The 16,866-nt window shown below is 38.9% G+C and overlaps 2 protein-coding genes across 2 annotated transcripts; one reads left to right on the plus strand and one right to left on the minus strand.

Annotated features, from left to right (window-relative positions):
* Positions 1-435: 435 nt before the first annotated feature.
* On the minus strand, positions 436-10,320 carry LOC121642703 (nuclear cap-binding protein subunit 1). The gene is made up of 23 exons (XM_041989562.1): positions 10,155-10,320; positions 7,977-8,065; positions 7,652-7,752; positions 7,395-7,551; positions 7,191-7,298; positions 6,713-6,834; positions 6,497-6,566; positions 5,877-6,092; positions 5,648-5,745; positions 5,471-5,534; positions 5,282-5,392; positions 4,972-5,036; positions 4,833-4,895; positions 4,668-4,742; positions 4,304-4,407; positions 4,023-4,145; positions 3,830-3,932; positions 3,009-3,102; positions 2,786-2,889; positions 2,589-2,706; positions 2,357-2,497; positions 1,114-1,227; positions 436-1,038 (listed from the first exon to the last, which is right to left on the minus strand). Exons 1-23 carry the CDS (start codon positions 10,186-10,188, stop codon positions 925-927), a joined length of 2,388 nt encoding a protein of 795 aa, XP_041845496.1. The 5' UTR covers positions 10,189-10,320; the 3' UTR covers positions 436-924.
* A 95-nt stretch (positions 10,321-10,415) lies between these two features.
* LOC121642706 (thiosulfate sulfurtransferase/rhodanese-like domain-containing protein 2) lies at positions 10,416-16,769 on the plus strand. The gene is made up of 9 exons (XM_041989567.1): positions 10,416-10,752; positions 11,715-12,004; positions 12,150-12,258; positions 12,384-12,503; positions 12,722-12,827; positions 13,059-13,174; positions 13,595-13,753; positions 13,956-14,094; positions 15,542-16,769. Exons 1-9 carry the CDS (start codon positions 10,621-10,623, stop codon positions 15,766-15,768), a joined length of 1,398 nt encoding a protein of 465 aa, XP_041845501.1. The 5' UTR covers positions 10,416-10,620; the 3' UTR covers positions 15,769-16,769.
* The last annotated feature ends 97 nt before the right edge of the window (positions 16,770-16,866 follow it).

Genomic DNA, 16,866 nt, shown 5'->3' on the forward strand with positions numbered 1-16,866 from the left:
TGGCTGATATTCTTGGATTTCTTTGAATCAGCCATGGTGTGCATGCTGGTGTGTGACATGGTGTGTAAAGTGAATCTTAGCTGGAACATGATGCAGCGTCCCAGATGCAAAGGTGATAAGCAGTTTCTCAGCCTCGGGATGTTGCTGCACAGCTCCAGGAAAGTGTGGGACAAATGTCATATTTTAGCCAGAGAAGACGGATGGTTTGACCTCAGTGACACTGAGTGTGTGAATGTTCCTTCAAGCTCATAAGCTGAAACTCCCAACTGGTTAGAACTGGAGAAGCCTTTCAGATGAGAGAAAAACCCAGTAAAACAAGTCAAGCTGCCTTTATTCAAGCGCTTGCAGTTAGCTTTCTTAGCTTTTTATAGCTGCGGCAGAGACTAGAGAAAACATCTGAAGGAAAAATGAACGTCAAGAACAACACAAATGAGGTGGATAAAGACTGGAGAGTTTTAATGACTTCCCAATGCCACATAAAACAAATATAAAACTTAAGTTGAGTGCTCTCTGGATTCAGAATCAAGCAGAGCCGACCTGACGTTTCCTCCTATCAACGCTCCCCCAGCTTCGTGTGGACTTGGACAAGTGTTGCAGTGTTAAAAATCCATTCTTAAGAATACGAGCAGGAAGTAAAAATCTAAACTCAAAACAAAGCATTAAAGAGGAAAAAAAAAAAAAAAAAAAAACAATATAAAAAAGGACCACTACAGTAACCTAACGAAGGATTCTTGCTTGAATTCCTATTCAGAAAGACGTCCCTGGTTGTGGCTGCACATAACCGACATTGTTGGCACCAAACACAAAACAGCTGGGAGAAAAAAAAAAAAAAAAATCTGTAAAGAGATTCTTGATACAAGAGCTGGTAATTTCTAGTGTGTCGGTTTATCACATCAAGTACGCATTTCACCAGACGGCGGTTTCTCAGAGCTGCAGGGCGCAGAACTGCTGGTAGACGGCTAGGATGTGGTGGTCCAGCTCAGCCGTGAACAGCAGGTTCTCCAGGGTTCCCATGTACTGCTGGATGGTCCCGTGATGCTGCAGGATGAGAAGACGCATGATGAGCATACAATGGCTAACAGCGGTGTGTGTGTGTGCGTGCACCGTGTTTACCATGAGGAAGATCTGCTGCAGCCGCTCGATGCAGTTTTTGTACCATGGCGTGCTGATGTCCATGCTGCCCGTCTCACAGCGAACCAGATGCTCCGTCAACAGCATGATGAAACGCTGAGGGAGAAAAAAACACTTAAAAACACACATTTTAACACTCAAAGTTAACACGAACAGAGCTTTTACGATGTTTTGTACTCATCTAAAATGAGAGTGGACTTTCTCTGAGTGAAGAGTGATGTTTAATTAAAACAGTTCTTTTATTTATTGGACACTTAACGGGCCATTTTATGAATTACACACTATGCTTCAGATTTTTGTGGCTACAATACAAATTTGCAGAAGATATTCAAGCTTGTAACTAAATGCTGGATTCAGACGAACCCTCTACATCTGAAGCTTTTGAAAAATGGAGACGTTTAAACCACAACTTCAAAGAGACGGGAGATGAATAATGGGGGGATAAATGAAGAAACTCTTACCACACGATAAATGTAGGCTATACAAACTGATACCACAACTCTTTATACAACCTGAATTGTACGTAAAACAAGGATAACTTTTAAAAAAGTGCTGCAACATCGACGTCAGGTTGTTTTTCTTCAGTGATGAAACTAAAAACTTTAAACAGAGATATATTATGGTTTCTCTGCCTGTTCACAGTTCAGTGGACGTTTGTTTAGTTGCTTCAAGAACATAGTAGATTCACACGTACAAGAAAACTGGTTGTATTTCCTGCTGAATTTCATGGATTTTATTTATTTTCTCCATTTTAATATAACTACTGACGAGTGAATGCTAACTTTAACAGCGACTATCTTGGGTGCCTGCGTTTTCTCAGCGTCACAACGTAAACACAGCAGAGGACAGAAAAGCAGGTGGCAATACAAACAAATAATTTCTTCTTTTAAATCACGGATGCATTTATTAATCTTAGAAAATGAGATTTTCATATTCAATGTGAATGTATTTCTCTAACACTCCTAATTTTTCAATCGCAAGTTAAAATCAAACTTTGACTTTTTGATGAAGACTTGTCTGTATGTGTGAAGTCAGCAGCATTCAGAGCTTCAGACTGTGGCTGAAAAGTTTATCTAAACTAGAAAAGTGGACATTTAATCTAAATGTACGTCATCTGCTCAGACAGCCTTTAACAAGAGGCCACTAATATAACACGATGTGAAGAACTGAATCCTTTCAGAGGTTTCTGCTTGACTGAATGCCGCCGTCTGTAAATAGTCGGTACCTGGAAGATGACGAGGAAGAGGTTTTTCTGTTCGCTCTGAGCCGACTCCACCTTCTCCTGCAGCCTTTCAATCTGCTCCTCTAGCTGGCCCTCCTCATCCTCGCTGTTCTTCTCCATGTCCTCATCATCGCCGCTGTCCCTCTGTCAGTGCACAAACACACGCAGCAACAATTTAACTTAACATCAACAAGCTCTTTAGATACACAGCGGTTTAACATCAACAGAATGTCACCCTCTTGTGCTGCTGTTTCTCCAGTTTGTCTTTGGCCTCCTCCAGCTCCTTCTGGATCTTCTGCACGTGCTTGTTCATCTTTCGGATGGTCGAGTGCAGAATCTCCCAGACGAAAAGTCTACGAGGTAAAAAGAAATGTTTAGTTTAGACTGAAGAAGTGGAATGCTGACTTGTTCTGCTGAGGTTTTACATCTTACCTGGTGAACTCGTGAGCCATGTCCTGAGAGAAGAGCCAGTTGGCGACTGCAGCACAGTCCACAATCTGTGTCCGGACCATTTTATCCACCAACACTGCGATCATCTGGAGTGTACCAAGAACATATGTTAAATAATCTAAACATTTAACAGAAGATCTGGATATCCACATGCAGCTACAATATCAAAACATCCACATTGTGACTGTGTTTGTGGGGTTTGTACCTGCGGATGGTTCCTCCACACTTCATACACCACTTTAAGGATGTGCAGCTTCCCCTCGTCGCTCTCCGTCAACACTTTCAGGATTTCATGAAACCTGGAAGCATCAGACGCAGGTGAGTTCAGGAGGTTTGGATTCATTCATTTATTCGCTGCCAGACTGTGAATCTGCGTGATAACAGATTTACACGTCCTCAAGTCTCCGAAACAAACACAGTCTGCTGGTTGAGAACTACAGAAATATAGTTTATCTAAAGTGATTTTAAGTTGGAAGGACAATGAAGATAAATCATTAAATCTAAAGAGAAAAGTACACAAAATAATAATAAAAAAAGAAAATAAAGGGCTAAATAGTAAATGACAAAGAAAACAGCTGAAAAAGATTAAAGTTTAATCTATAAATTGAATTTCTTTATGTATTTTAACACATATGCATAAAAAAAATAAAAATTACAACAAAGGCTTTTTATCCTTATCATTTTGATGTTATTTTGTCTTGTCATTTGCCTTTATATTTTATTCATCATTTAATTTTTCGTGGTACTTCATTCATTCCATAGATCTAAGGTGTGTATGTGTGGAGAAAAAAAACAATATATTATTGTAGAGCTCTAAAATTTTGGATGTTCTTTCTTAAATCTCTCTAAACTTTTATTTATTTTTTTATTAAATTGATCCTTTAGGGCTTTTCCCCCTCTCTTTACATGGGCAGGATTTAAATTACAACTGAATCCACTTAATACCATAATTGTCCTGGATCTCAAGCAGTTTGAACCTGCTGCTTTAAAGCAAGATAACAGTGTTTTCACTGCAGTCAGACTTACTTGCCGAGGGCGCTGAAGGAGTGGCTGAAGGATTTAGCTGCTAGATGGAGCAAAGTCTGCAGAAAGACGTCAATCTTCAGAGGGTTGAAGCTCTCTCCCTCGTCTGCAGAAACAGTAAAGAAGTTAAATCAAACGGTGTACGGGAAAAAATTTCTTTCTTATATACATATATATAAAAATTCTATGAACAAACCATCATCATCCTCCTGGTTGGGGTTGGGAACATCTTTGAGGATGGTTAGGATTTCTTCATTAGAAGCTCGGTTCTTGATGGCGTTGCCGACGGTAATGGACATTGCGTAACCTGGTAGGGAAGCTGTATGGGAGCAGAGATACGTTTTATTTAGTCTTGTTTACAAAATCATCCATCTGATTATCAACATGCTGCTGCAGACAGAATTGCTGCTTCATTTCACAATTGATGTTTTTCTTTCTTTTTTTTAATAAAAGAGATAAAATGGTAGAGATTCTTACAAGCGCTCTCATCCATGTATTTGTAAGTAAACAGGGGTTCAGCCGGGATGAGGGCAGAGAAAGTTGGGGGGACGATGTCCACTATCCTCTGATGATACGAAAGTCTGCAGCAGAACAGAAGCACTGAGACCAAAAGGCTTTTAAAAATAGTAGATTACTTGTTATTTAAAGACAAACTAGAAAAAAAAGACCTGGGGCAAATTCTCAGACAGTAATGTCTTCTTACATTAGAGACAACATTGCTGATTTAATCAAAGTCCATGCTGAAAGATCCTCCAATTCACAGACATCATTACATCAACTTGTTTAATTCAACACAAAACATTAAAACAGCTTTTAAAAAAAATTAATAATGCGTTAATACCTCATACTCTTCTCCAGAACCTCTTTTACAAACTTGGGCTTGGGCTTCTCTAGATCCAGGGTCAAACAGTCAGCCCTTCACAGAGGAGATGGGTTTCTATGACATTTTATCTTTAAAAAAAAAAAAAAAAAAAAAACATATTTGTTCCGATAAACAATCACCCACCAGTCATCCCAGCTCCATCGAAATTGGAAGTTACTTAAATGATGAGAAAACCAGTTGACAAATCTGTGAAACAAAGAGAAAACCAGGTTACAGTCTGGTGTGACAGGAAACACTTGGAGTGAAAGTGCTGTGACGTTACCGGTCTATGCAGGTGGTGTTCATGGTGTCCAGTCTCATGTAAAGCATCTCTGTGGCCTGGGCCAACTATCAGGCAGGTGTTAAGGTAAAAAATCTGCTCTTTTCATTATAAAATAACATCTGAACAACATAGTGTAAATGGCTTAAAAGTTTTTTGTTTAAATCTCATACTAAATAGTAGAAATTAGTAGAAAAATATCAGGACCGAGGAAAGCAGCCAAATGCACCTCATCTATAGAGGCGACTCATAATAAAATGATTAAATGCTTAAATGCTTTTTATATTTCAATGACATGATAAATGAAGGATACGACTTGAGGCAGCGACCCCGGCTGCAGTTTGCAGAGTTCGATAAGCAGCGCCGTGTACATGACATCGATGTGCGGCGGTGAGGGCAGATGGAAAAGTTCTCCAAAAATTACCTGGAGGAAATAAAACCATTTCACTAATACGAACCTAACTTTTTGCTCCAATTAAAGAAAAATAAAGAAAAGAAATACCTCCACAATGTGATAGTTGAGCGGGATTTTGTTTTTTCCTGGATAGCTCAGTAACTGTGCAGCACTAAGACGTAGAAAAGATACCAATTTAAACTTCTGAGCAGCCGTTCAGTCACTTATTCATTCTTTAAAATAAAAAAAACAAAAAACAAATCAAAGATCAGGCTTGGAACCCACCATGTCTTCCTTTCTTTCCAGTGAGTTTTGATGATACAATGCAGGTTTTCTTCTATGACAAATCTCTCCACAGAATGACTGCCAGGCATAACAGGACCCTAGAGACAACAAAGAAAACGACTTGTCAGCATCAATAAAAATATGACAAGTGGCTTCCTGCAGAGCTGTGGCTTCAAACGTCAGTTTGAGCAGGAAAATGTTGCAACAGACAACATGAAGACAAACAAACCTCTGGGGCATCAGTGTAGTCAAACATGCGGAAGATGACCTGGGGTATGGGATATTGAGCGTCAGGCATGTGACCTGGGGGGGTAAAAGGGGGCAGGTTGTGCTGCAGAGCCTCACACAGCACGCTATCAAAGGCGATGTAGGGGCGAAGGATGTGGCGCTCCTGCCAGCGGTCTTTCTTCAGCTTCTGAATCTGAGCCCAAAGGCAGTCTAGGTACTAAAATGAAGAGAGAAAATGATTTTAAAAGGAAACGAGTTCTATATGATCACTGCAGGTCGCATAGTACGAAAGCTGTTTAAATCCTCAGGTTGCATTTGGCTTGCCTTGCTTCCACCGTCCACTGAAGTCCTAATGGACTTTTACACAACAAAAGCATTTCTTTGATCAACATGTTAATTCTGTCAACGGTTATTTAAAAGATGCTGCTGGATGATGGATGATTATCCTAATTTCCTAAAACTGGCTCCCTCATTGTATGCTGTAGGACTATTTTTAACCATAATAGTATAGATACCAGGACTCTTTTACATTGGACAGCTGAGAATGTGTACATGGCTGCAGGACAGAGAACCAGGCGGTGGGAAACACAGCAGAGCTTAAACTGACTGCAGGAATGTCACCTCTTCCTGTGGATGGGGCTTCTCTGCAGTCCACACCTGCAGCATGGGGACATGAGTCTTTACTCTTCTCCTGGAAAATTAGGATGACACAGAGAGCAGAGAAATTTACTGGAAAAAAGGACGAATTAGTTTAATAAAGATAAATAAATAAAACAGTCAAAAGATCTAACAACCGAGTAATGATCCAACAAGCATAGATATCAACAATCATCTCACTTGAGGTAGCCTTCGATTTGGCTGAGGAGTCGATCCATCTCCACATCCTTCTTCTCATAAAGCTCCTTACCGACCCAAGGCAGACAGGACAGAACAACATACACAAACCAGTCCGACCGAACCTGAAGGTTGCAAATGGGACCAGTTACAACACCTTATAATGCACACAGATGTGTCAAAGTGTCCCTGAAAATTATGACCCCAGTAATAGTCATTGTTTAACATTTTTAATAAAATCTGAAATGCTTGGCGTTAAAATTAAGAATTTTACCCAAATATGGACATAATTATATATATATATATATATATATATATATATATATATATATATATATATACACATATACATTGCATTTTTAAGAGGGTGTTAAAACACATTGGCAACACCAAAAAAGAAGAAATTAATTTATGCCTTGAGATCTGCCTGAAATATGCATCATATATAAATAAAACAAATACATATTTAATGTTCATCTACCTGTGGCACATCTTCCTCCTGAGTAACACTGACAAAATTTTCAAACATGGCCACCATAGAAGGAGCAGCGATCACATGGCAGTTGACCAAGTCAGACAGAAAACGCACCTAAAAAAAAAAAGAATAAAAATTAAAAAAAGATCTGATGAATAATAAACGCTTTAAATAATAACTATGGTGAGTTATGAAAACAAGTCAACATACCAGGTAAACGGCTTCATTGTACAAGTTATTTTTCAGGGTCTCCTTCAGTTGCCTGATCATAGCCTCCACAAACTCGCCTCCAAAGTTGTAGTTCCTGGCATTGAGAAGGCCGACTAAAGTCGTGTAGACAGTCAGCTTCTCAGGCAGGAGCCGAGCGCTGCCACAAAGACCCAAAGAACACCTCAATAAGAACTGCCATCCTAAAGACTCTTAGCTCTTTTTCAATAATCAGGGGGTGACAATCAGCAAGAACTTACACAGCACATAAAATACGCAGGATTTTATTTTTGTAGTTTGGAAGATCTGCCTCTAAGACACCTGCAAGGCCCTCCAAGTTGCTCTCGAGGGATGATGTACTCTGTAAAAGAAATGTGAAGAAAGAAAAAAAGTATTGCGAATTTTTAATATTTCAAAACCAATTCAGTTGAAAAAATAATAATGTTTGTAGAAAAATCATGTGTTGCTACTGCAGCTAACAAAGCAAACGGTTCTGGAGTTTATCTTAATAAGTAAAGAGGGACAGACGCTGAAGCTGCTCATGCTAACAAAACAAAAGAGTCTTTATCTATGCAGTCTCCTTACTTTTTCCCCCACACGACATATCAGCGACTCAAGACGGTCTTCAATCTCAATGGGCTCAGAAGTTCTCCTCCTTTTATGAGCTTGACCTCCTGGGAAAGTGAAGAAGACAAAAAGTGCAAATGAAATAACTTAACAGTTAAGTTACTGATGTTTAAAACAGAGTGTAAACATCTTACATAAAGAAAACTAACAATGAACCCATCATTTTTCTGACAGGTGGTATCAATATTTTTAACCCTGCAACAACCTGGACTTTACATTGATAAAGCAGATTTTAAGATGAATGTTTACACATCCAACAGTTACGAATCAATATTATCAATCACTGCTATTTTTAAGCTTTGTTTCAACATCTGATTAGTTCCTGTATCAATTACTAGCTACTGGTTAATGCTCAACTTGTGTAGCAGCTGTTAGATTCTACACAAGACACATTAAACTATATTTATTTTTTTATTATTCAATGAAAATTTAGCATTAAGAGAGAAAAAAGACAGTTCTTTTGCAGGTGATCAAAGCAGCCCAGCGTATCACATTATTATTCACTACTGCTTACGTGAAGGTCTGTAACCAGGTTACTGTCTTTAAATGGTGTCAGCAGCAGACAAGTGTCACTCCAGTCCAGAAAAAAAGATTTCTAGTCTATAAGTATAAGTTAGTAGCATCACCAGAGTCTGCAAAGCTAAATGTATGTGGCTTCAAGGGGGGAGAATATGCTTACAAAATAATTTTATAACTGACTTGTTAAAGGCATGATCTTCAGATTTTAGGATAGCATTCTCTCCTGCCCAGGTGTGTTTCTACTTGACCATGAGCCAGCATCCACCATTTAAATTCTGTTTAACCATTCAATCTATGTCTTTGCATATCAGCCATAAAATGACATTTGTGTTGATCCCTTTCAAGTCAAATACAACATGAGTTTGATATGACGACGTTTCAAAGACATAACTTTTTATTTTGTGTTTCTTTTATCTTTATCCATCTTTAACAAGCTGGGAGAAAAAAATTTGACTGAAAATTTTGTCAAGCTTTTTCAGAAAATGCTCTAGCTGGTTGGAGTACTCAGGTTTTAGGCTTACAACATTAAAAAGCTGTGATTATTACATCAGGCAGCTCCTGAATCTGTCCTTGGCCTCTGCTTTCCAGGACATTCCCTGGTCCATTTATCACAAATGATACCTACACAGAAGTTTGAATGATGCCACACCTCAAACCACAAACTATTTCATCCTCCAGTCTTCCTAAAGGTACTACAGGGACTTCAGAGCCATGGATTGCGCTACTGGTTAATTCTACTTGTTTTTTGTCCATTCAATGTCAGCATCTAGTTATATAAGATAAACAGGTTGTCATTTCACTTGATCTTGGCTGGTTTACTATTCTTTTAATGTGTGAAATATTGAAATATGTGTAAAGGTTGAGTTATCTATATCTCTGACAGGATAACTTATAGATTACAGAAGATTAACATAAGTTGGGCAATTAATTTTAGCCAAAAAACAAATAAAAAAAGGGGGAAAAAAAAAGAAAAAAAAACTAAACAAAAAACAGTCTTGAGATGATTATAGACTTGATCACTTGTTTCTATTCACTGATGTCAATTAATGATTTTACTCTTGCCAAACTAACATAATTATTATCATAACTATGATGTCCGACCTACTACCCATCTGCGGAACCACTTGAACACTACTATTCCAAGAAAAGATAGAAGCAATGACATAATAATGGTTAACATTGGTGACACTGCTGTTCACAACCAATGTTAATGTGAATTTTTGACTTAGATGTTATACCATTAATCAGATCCACGTCACAGGTTCACTATTAATTGTATGCATGTTCCACGTTCTTGGTTACCGCCCACAGATTATAGATCTCCAACATTTGTTTGTGGTTAGCCGTCACGCAGCTAACGCCACACGCACCCGTTAATTCTGCCTCGACTTACTCTAAACGGTCTTCAAGTTCCGACGTCATTTAAAAAATAAGGAGCAATCAACCGATACTGAGTCGGTTTTATATTTTTAATGGCAGCAATATAAACCCAAACATAGTTTCGTTTAATATTTAATAACGATATTCAATCACCGAAAAAACAAGCTAGCGTTAGCTCCCCACCACTAGTTAGCCTAATGTCTGAAGAACACATGCAGTAAACGTCTGTCAACTTACCGTCATTCTCGTCGCTGTGTCGTCTCCTGGACATTTTATCCCGCTTTTTGTGTGCGCAATATAGCCAGACAAAAAGTTTAATGTGAAAAGAATAAATACGAAAAGAATAAGTCCGTTACACGAGCTTCCTACGATTCATTCAGCTAGACCGTTACCGCTTCCACGGCAGAAAAATAACAGCGGTCTGATTCAAGTGAGGCACATCCAGGGCAGTCAGGGGTCAACCGGAAGGTGCGCCGTCTTTTCTTTCCGGAGTGCGCGGCTACACGTTTGGTGATAGAAAATTGTTGTTATTTCTCACGTTTGAAAGTTTAGATTTAACATAAGTCAAGATCGGACAACATTTTAAAATGCGACGATAAAAATGTCTTAACAACAATGTGCTGCATTTTTACGAAGCATCGTATTTTAGATAAGAACTGTTTACTTGCTATCAAATTTGTATTGTAAAAGCCTTTACAGCACAATGGCTGCTGAAGAAACACCCTACTCAGAATTAATAAACTGGGAGGTTGATACTTCAAACAGAAATGGATTAAAACAAGAGAAGCAGTTATCTGCCTCACAAAGAAGATACTACAGTTTCTGCAGGAGGAAGGTGAGAAAACATTGGCTGAGGCTATTTGACCTTATTTTAACCACACTGAAAAATCAGGTAACACAATTTAACGCAGTTATACATGTGTTTTTTTGGGGGAAATTTCATACAGGAATTAATGGGAGGCCGAACATACTGTAATACAACAGTGATCAAGGAGGAAAAATTCTTTTTTTGTAAAGCTGAACAGGAAGAACTTACTCAGATGTGTTGTACAGTAAGATAAACAGCTTTTTAAGTTGGTTTAGAAATATGAGGTTTGGTAGATGCCTTGGTTGTAATTCCGTAAAATAGAGTTACAGATTTATTTATTAGAAATATTAAGGCAAGTCTTAAAATTTCCAAATATCCATTGAGCTAGTTACTAAAGTTAGATTAACTGTTTTAAATATAATCTGCATATGTTTGACACCTTAAAGGTTCATGAAATTAATCAAGTGGCTGCTAGATGTCCAAGAAAGAAAAAAAAAATCAATCATACCAATCAAGATTGTAAAAAAGATACCTAGTTTGTATTTTGCTTTTGTACAAATATTACTTATCTCACCAGAGAAATGGTAACTACTCAAGTTAAACATCTATGAATTCAGCATTAATCTTAAAGTGCTATCTGATCCGACATAGGCCCCATCCCAATGATCCCTGTTTGTCCTTTGCTTCAGATCTGCAGCAATAAGGTGCCACTTTTTTATGGGGATAAAGTTGTAATGGCCATCTAGCTCCTCATCAGGAGTGTTATGAGCTATTTGGGCAGCTAGATAATCACATAAACTAAATTTTTAAAAGAAAAGGGGCACATACTCTGCAGAATGCAAAATGGAGAAGGGTGTCCAATGTAAAGGCAAAGGGGAAGAATTACAATTACATTTGTCAACTACTCCTTTGAAAATATATCATTTGTGCACTGAAAACTAATTTCCTTAACCATGTTAAATTTTTTTCACAATATTTCACCTTCACAGTCATTTGCTGCCTTTGTGGCATCCAAGAGGGACAACCATCACGAAGAAAGAAGCACATCTTGGCGCTGCTGTGGCCAGACCTTCATCGAACACTCTTCACTTCACAAACATGTGGCCAGAACTCATGATATTGAAATACAGCAGCTCACATTGGCCACGTACCAACATTTGTTAACCCAGCTGGAAAAAGGAACTGAAACACAGCAGCCAAACGAGCACAAAGCAGAAGCAGTGAACATTTCTGCATGGATACCTGACATCAGCCATGTCTCTGAGGAACAACTTAAAAAGTAAACACAAAAGAGTAGATTCTCTTGTCAGTTGCGGTTGTGATGATACACATATCTTTTATATTTTAGATTCAGTCTGATTTGGAGAATCCTTCTGATTTCTAATAATAAATCTGAATGTTTTCCTCCTTTTTTTTTTATGTAGTGGGCCAGGAAAAGTTCTCCTCTACTACTGCTACTGTCAAGTGGAGGATCCACATGTCATCTGTGATTGGCAGAAAGCTTTGTGTGAGAGGCTTCACTTAACTGGCAAGGTAAATGAACTCTTCTGTGTGGACTCCAACCACAAGCATGCAGAGTGTTAATATCTTGAACAGAAGAGAGTTTAAACCTTTAAAAAGTCAAATTTGATTAACTGCGTTTGCATATTTTTCTTTAGGTGAGGGTGGCAACAGAAGGCATTAACGGGACAGTTGGTGGAACCCATGTGGCGACTAATTTTTACATTGATGCAGTGCTTTCACATCCTCTCTTCAAGATGGATAAAGAGGATTTTAAGGTCAGAATCAGATGAAGAAAAGATATGTTGCACAATGTCAGTGTCAGATCTCCCACATAACGCTTCTATATGGCACTCTCAATGAGAACGCCCTTGGTTAGAATTCAGTCTGGCACAGCTTGATCACTCTGCTCCTGTTTCCTCAAACACACCTTGAAATAATCACTATTGTTTTTCTTTAACCTCGCATATCCATGTTTGTGTGTGTTTGTTTTCAGACCAGTGATGGTGGTGCTAAGTGTTTTACAGATTTGAAGGTCGGGGTCTTTAAGGAGATCGTCCCAATGGGAGTGGACCCTGATGCTATTTCTTACCAGCTGGCAGGTAGAGTTTGTGTGCAACTAGCATGATTCTAATTCTACTAGCCCAAATAACAGTGGTTATTTTAAACAGCACCTACAGCTGCTTTACACCTTTCTTACTAAATGATCAACATACGAAATGGCTGCTCTAATAATTCTTCTTAAAATCACCATCTGCTGATGGTGCTGTGAATAGTTAAGTTTGTGTGGTTTCATGATATCATGTTAGCGATATGTCTGTTTGGCCTCTCAGGTGTTCATCTGGAGCCTGAAGAATTCCACAAGGAAGTGGAGGCTCTTTTGGCTAGAGGAGATTTGTGTACTGACACCGTCCTACTGGACTGCCGCAACTTTTATGAGAGTAAAATCGTAAGTCGTCATTTTATTTCTTTCACCAATTTGTACAATAAGTAATTTATTTATTGGCAAAAGAAAACAAATTAAAGTCCACTAAAATGTTCCTTATTGTTATAATCCAATTAAATACATGGACCCACAGAGGCAATGCTGGAGGTTGCTGTTTGGGTGGGGGGTGGATTTGTTCTGGTGCATTCTAAGGATGATTGATCGAATCCAGATCTGGAGAGTTAAAAGGCTGGTTCAACATCCTGGACTTTATGTTGTGTTTAGCAAATATATTATGAGCCATTTGTCAGATGAATCAGAGGAGAATACTGTAAATAAAACATAAGTAAATAAATGGTTTGTGAGTTGTCTGCACCAGTTGTCATAAACTCCATCAAGGATAATATCTTAAAAATTGTCTGAAATAAGACCTTTTTTTTCCAGGGCCAGTTTACTCAATGTTTGGCCCCAAACATCCGTAAGTTCAGTTATTTCCCGGACTATGTCGACCAGAACCTGGAACTATTCAGAGACAAGAAAGTCCTCATGTACTGCACAGGAGGGATCCGATGTGAGCGCGGTTCTGCCTACCTCCGCTCTAAAGTAAGCCGATCCATATGAAATATACAGTTTGAGGGACTGTCAGCCAAGTCTACTACACATAAATCAGATGTTTCAGGCTCATGATTTACCACAGAAGAAGCTGTTAAGAAATATATACTAAAATTATACAAGTTAACTACATTTGCAACCTTGTTTGTAAATTCTTAACATTTATCCGATGAATTTCTTGCTTTACCCACAGGATGTGTGCAAAGAGATTTACCAGCTGAAAGGTGGAATTCATAGGTACCTGGAGCAATTCCCAGAGGGTTTCTATCGAGGGAAACTCTTTGTGTTTGATGAACGCTACGCCATCTCCTCTAACAATGACGTGATTTCAGGTCAGTGTTTGAATAAACAGCCTTGTCATGCATCTTAAAACTCTCCTTTTCAATCTGGTTTTTGGCCCCGTCACAGCACCTAAACAGCTCTTATTAAAATAACTAATGACCTTCTCCTCGAAGCTGACTCTGGTTTTCCCTCCATTCTCATCCTCCTTGACTTAAGTGCTGCTTTCGACACCATATCCCATTCCATCCTCCTCAGTAGACTCTCCTCATTCGGTGTCACTTCCACTCACCTTCTCTGGTTCCAGTCTTATCTCAATGGCCGCACTCAGTTCATCAAACTCAAATCTTTCACTTTCAACCCTCCCCAGTCTCCACTGGTGTGCCCCAAGGTTCTGTCCTGGGGCCTCTTCTATTCATCACCTGTCTCCTCCGCCTTGGTCTCATCTTCCGTAAATTCATTATCTGTTTCCACTGTTACGCGGATGACACCCAGCTCTACCTGTCCTGTAAACCTAATTCCACGCTCCCACCCATCTACCTCTCTGCCTGTCTCCTGGAAATAAAATCCTGGTTCACCACCAACTTCCTAAAACAGAACAGTAATAAAACTGAAATTCTCCTCATTGGCACCAAATCCACCCTTTCCAAAGTTAACAGTTTCTCCCTCACCATCAACAGCGGCTCAGTTTCCCCCTCCCCTCAGGTCAAGAGTCTGGGTGTCATCCTCGACAGCACTTTATCATTCACCTCACACATCAATAACATCACCCGCTCAGCTTATTTCCATCTGCGCAATATCAACCGTCTTTGCCCCTCCCTCACCCCCCACACCACCTCTATCCTTGTGCACAGCCTTGTCACTTCCCGCCTCGATTATTGCAACTCTCTCCTCTTTGGCCTCCCACAAAAATCCCTTCATAAACTCCAAATGGTTCAGAACTCTGCTGCCCGCATCATCACCCGAACTCCTTCCTTTCATCACATCACTCCCATCCTGCAAGAACTCCACTGGCTTCCCATTAAGTACAGGATAGAATACAAGATCCTCCTCTATACATACAAATCCATACATAAACTCTCACCCCCTTATCTCTCAGACCTTCTCCACATAGTCACACCTTCCAGATGTCTTCGCTCCTCCTCTTCTATCCATCTCTCTGTCCCTCCTGCCCACCTCAGCCCCAGCTCTGGAACGTACTTCCTCCTGACCTCCGCAATACCGACTCTCTCCTCACCTTCATTTCCAAACTCAAAACCCATCTTTTCAGAACAGCATACTGTTTGTAACCTTATTTTCAATCATTCCTCGCCACTCTGCCTTTTATGTTTAGGTTTTTTAATTGTGTTGTTTATGTTTGATTTTCCTGAACTGTTAATGTTTTCTTATTTGTTTGTACAGCGTCCTTGGGTGCCCTGAAAGGCGCTTTAAATAAAATGTATTATTATTATTATTATTATTGTTATTAGTTTTAGGAGATGATTTAGGATCTGTGTTCAGATTGCAGATACTGCGGCTGCCCATGGGACCAGTATGAGCTCTGTGCCACCCAGTTCTGCTGCCAGCTAGTGCTGTCCTGTCCCAGCTGCAGACAGGATGGACACACCGCTTGCTGCCCCACCTGTCAGACCAAAGGTCAGGCTGAGTGCGAGACCACCTCAGACATTCATCACAAAGAGGAATGTGAGTGCACCGGCAGCCGTCCCAGAATCCCTCAGGATGTTTAGCAAGTGGACTTCAGAAATGTAAAAATTTGGTTTGTCCTTGAATATAAATCAATGAAATTATTGGAAAAAAAATATGTGGCAAATTTTTAAGTTCTGATTGTCTAAACAGATTTTTTGAGAGTGAATCCAGATACACTTGGAGAAAGTCCTGAAAACAGTCATCTTATTTACTAATCAATGTTTTAAATAATTTTTATTGAAGAAATATGAGGATATGTTTACTGGATCAATGAATATTATTATGTGAATATCATAAACATTTAATCTGTAATAAAAGTTCTGGTCCAGTTTATTCCAGTATTTCAGTGTTTTAAGTATCCATCCATGCGGGTCGCCGGGGCTGCTGCCTTAGCCCTACTTTAAGGAAGAACCTGGTCACCCTGTGGAGAGACTCATTTTGGCCTCTTTATTTGTGATCTACGGTTTTAGGTAAAACTATAAATATGCAGAACATTTTGAGTTACGTTTTTGAAACTTTCCAAGCCTTGCAAATGCTTACAAAGTGGGTTAGTGAATCTGCAGCTGTTGCTTAAATAAACCACAATCATCTGTGTGCCTTACCAGAAACTTTACTTTTTTTTTCAAACATAAACATGTTCACCTAACCTTGTGTCTATATGAAAACATATGTTCAGAGGTGTATAGTAAAGTCTAAGCCTGTATGACCCGGTGTCTGTGTGAAGGATGAAGGAAGTCTTTAGTTAAACCAGTTGTATGAAATTCCTACTGAGATCATTTTCAGATCAAAGTACAAGTTATTAACATGTTTATTGGATAATTTGGGGCTTGACTATATATTGATGGAAACAGCAGCATCATCTTCATCCATTCACAAAATAAGCATGATGACCAGAAAATAGTGGTAATGTGGTTTGATTATTGATGTTTATTTGGTTCAAGAAGAAGCTTTGGTTTTTACCAAAGTAAACTTGAAAGAGGAAATTTAACATATTACATGAAACAGATCAAGTTTGAAGATGAAAGGAAATAAATATTGACATTAAAACCATCAAATGCAAGAGATAAAGATGTGGAATTTTTTGACAATCTAGCGTGTGGACAAGAAGAAAAAAAAACAATTGTGGAGTTTTTTTTTTT

The sequence above is a fragment of the Melanotaenia boesemani genome, chromosome 7 (genome assembly GCF_017639745.1).
Source record: "Melanotaenia boesemani isolate fMelBoe1 chromosome 7, fMelBoe1.pri, whole genome shotgun sequence".
NCBI classification, from domain to species: Eukaryota; Metazoa; Chordata; class Actinopteri; order Atheriniformes; family Melanotaeniidae; genus Melanotaenia; species Melanotaenia boesemani.

Excerpts from the sequence above, each read along its gene's own strand:
- LOC121642703 (XM_041989562.1), bottom strand. The coding sequence starts at position 10,188 with ATGTCCAGGAGACGACACAGCGACGAGAATGACG. Across the intron at positions 6,093-6,496 it reads AGCCCCATCCACAGGAAGAG|TACCTAGACTGCCTTTGGGC; the intron begins GTGACATTCCTG and ends TCTTCATTTTAG. Across the intron at positions 4,743-4,832 it reads CGATGGAGCTGGGATGACTG|GGCTGACTGTTTGACCCTGG; the intron begins GTGGGTGATTGT and ends TCCTCTGTGAAG.
- LOC121642706 (XM_041989567.1), top strand. The coding sequence starts at position 10,621 with ATGGCTGCTGAAGAAACACCCTACTCAGAATTAATAAACTGGGAGGTT. Across the intron at positions 12,504-12,721 it reads TGGATAAAGAGGATTTTAAG|ACCAGTGATGGTGGTGCTAA; the intron begins GTCAGAATCAGA and ends GTTTGTTTTCAG. Across the intron at positions 14,095-15,541 it reads TAACAATGACGTGATTTCAG|ATTGCAGATACTGCGGCTGC; the intron begins GTCAGTGTTTGA and ends ATCTGTGTTCAG.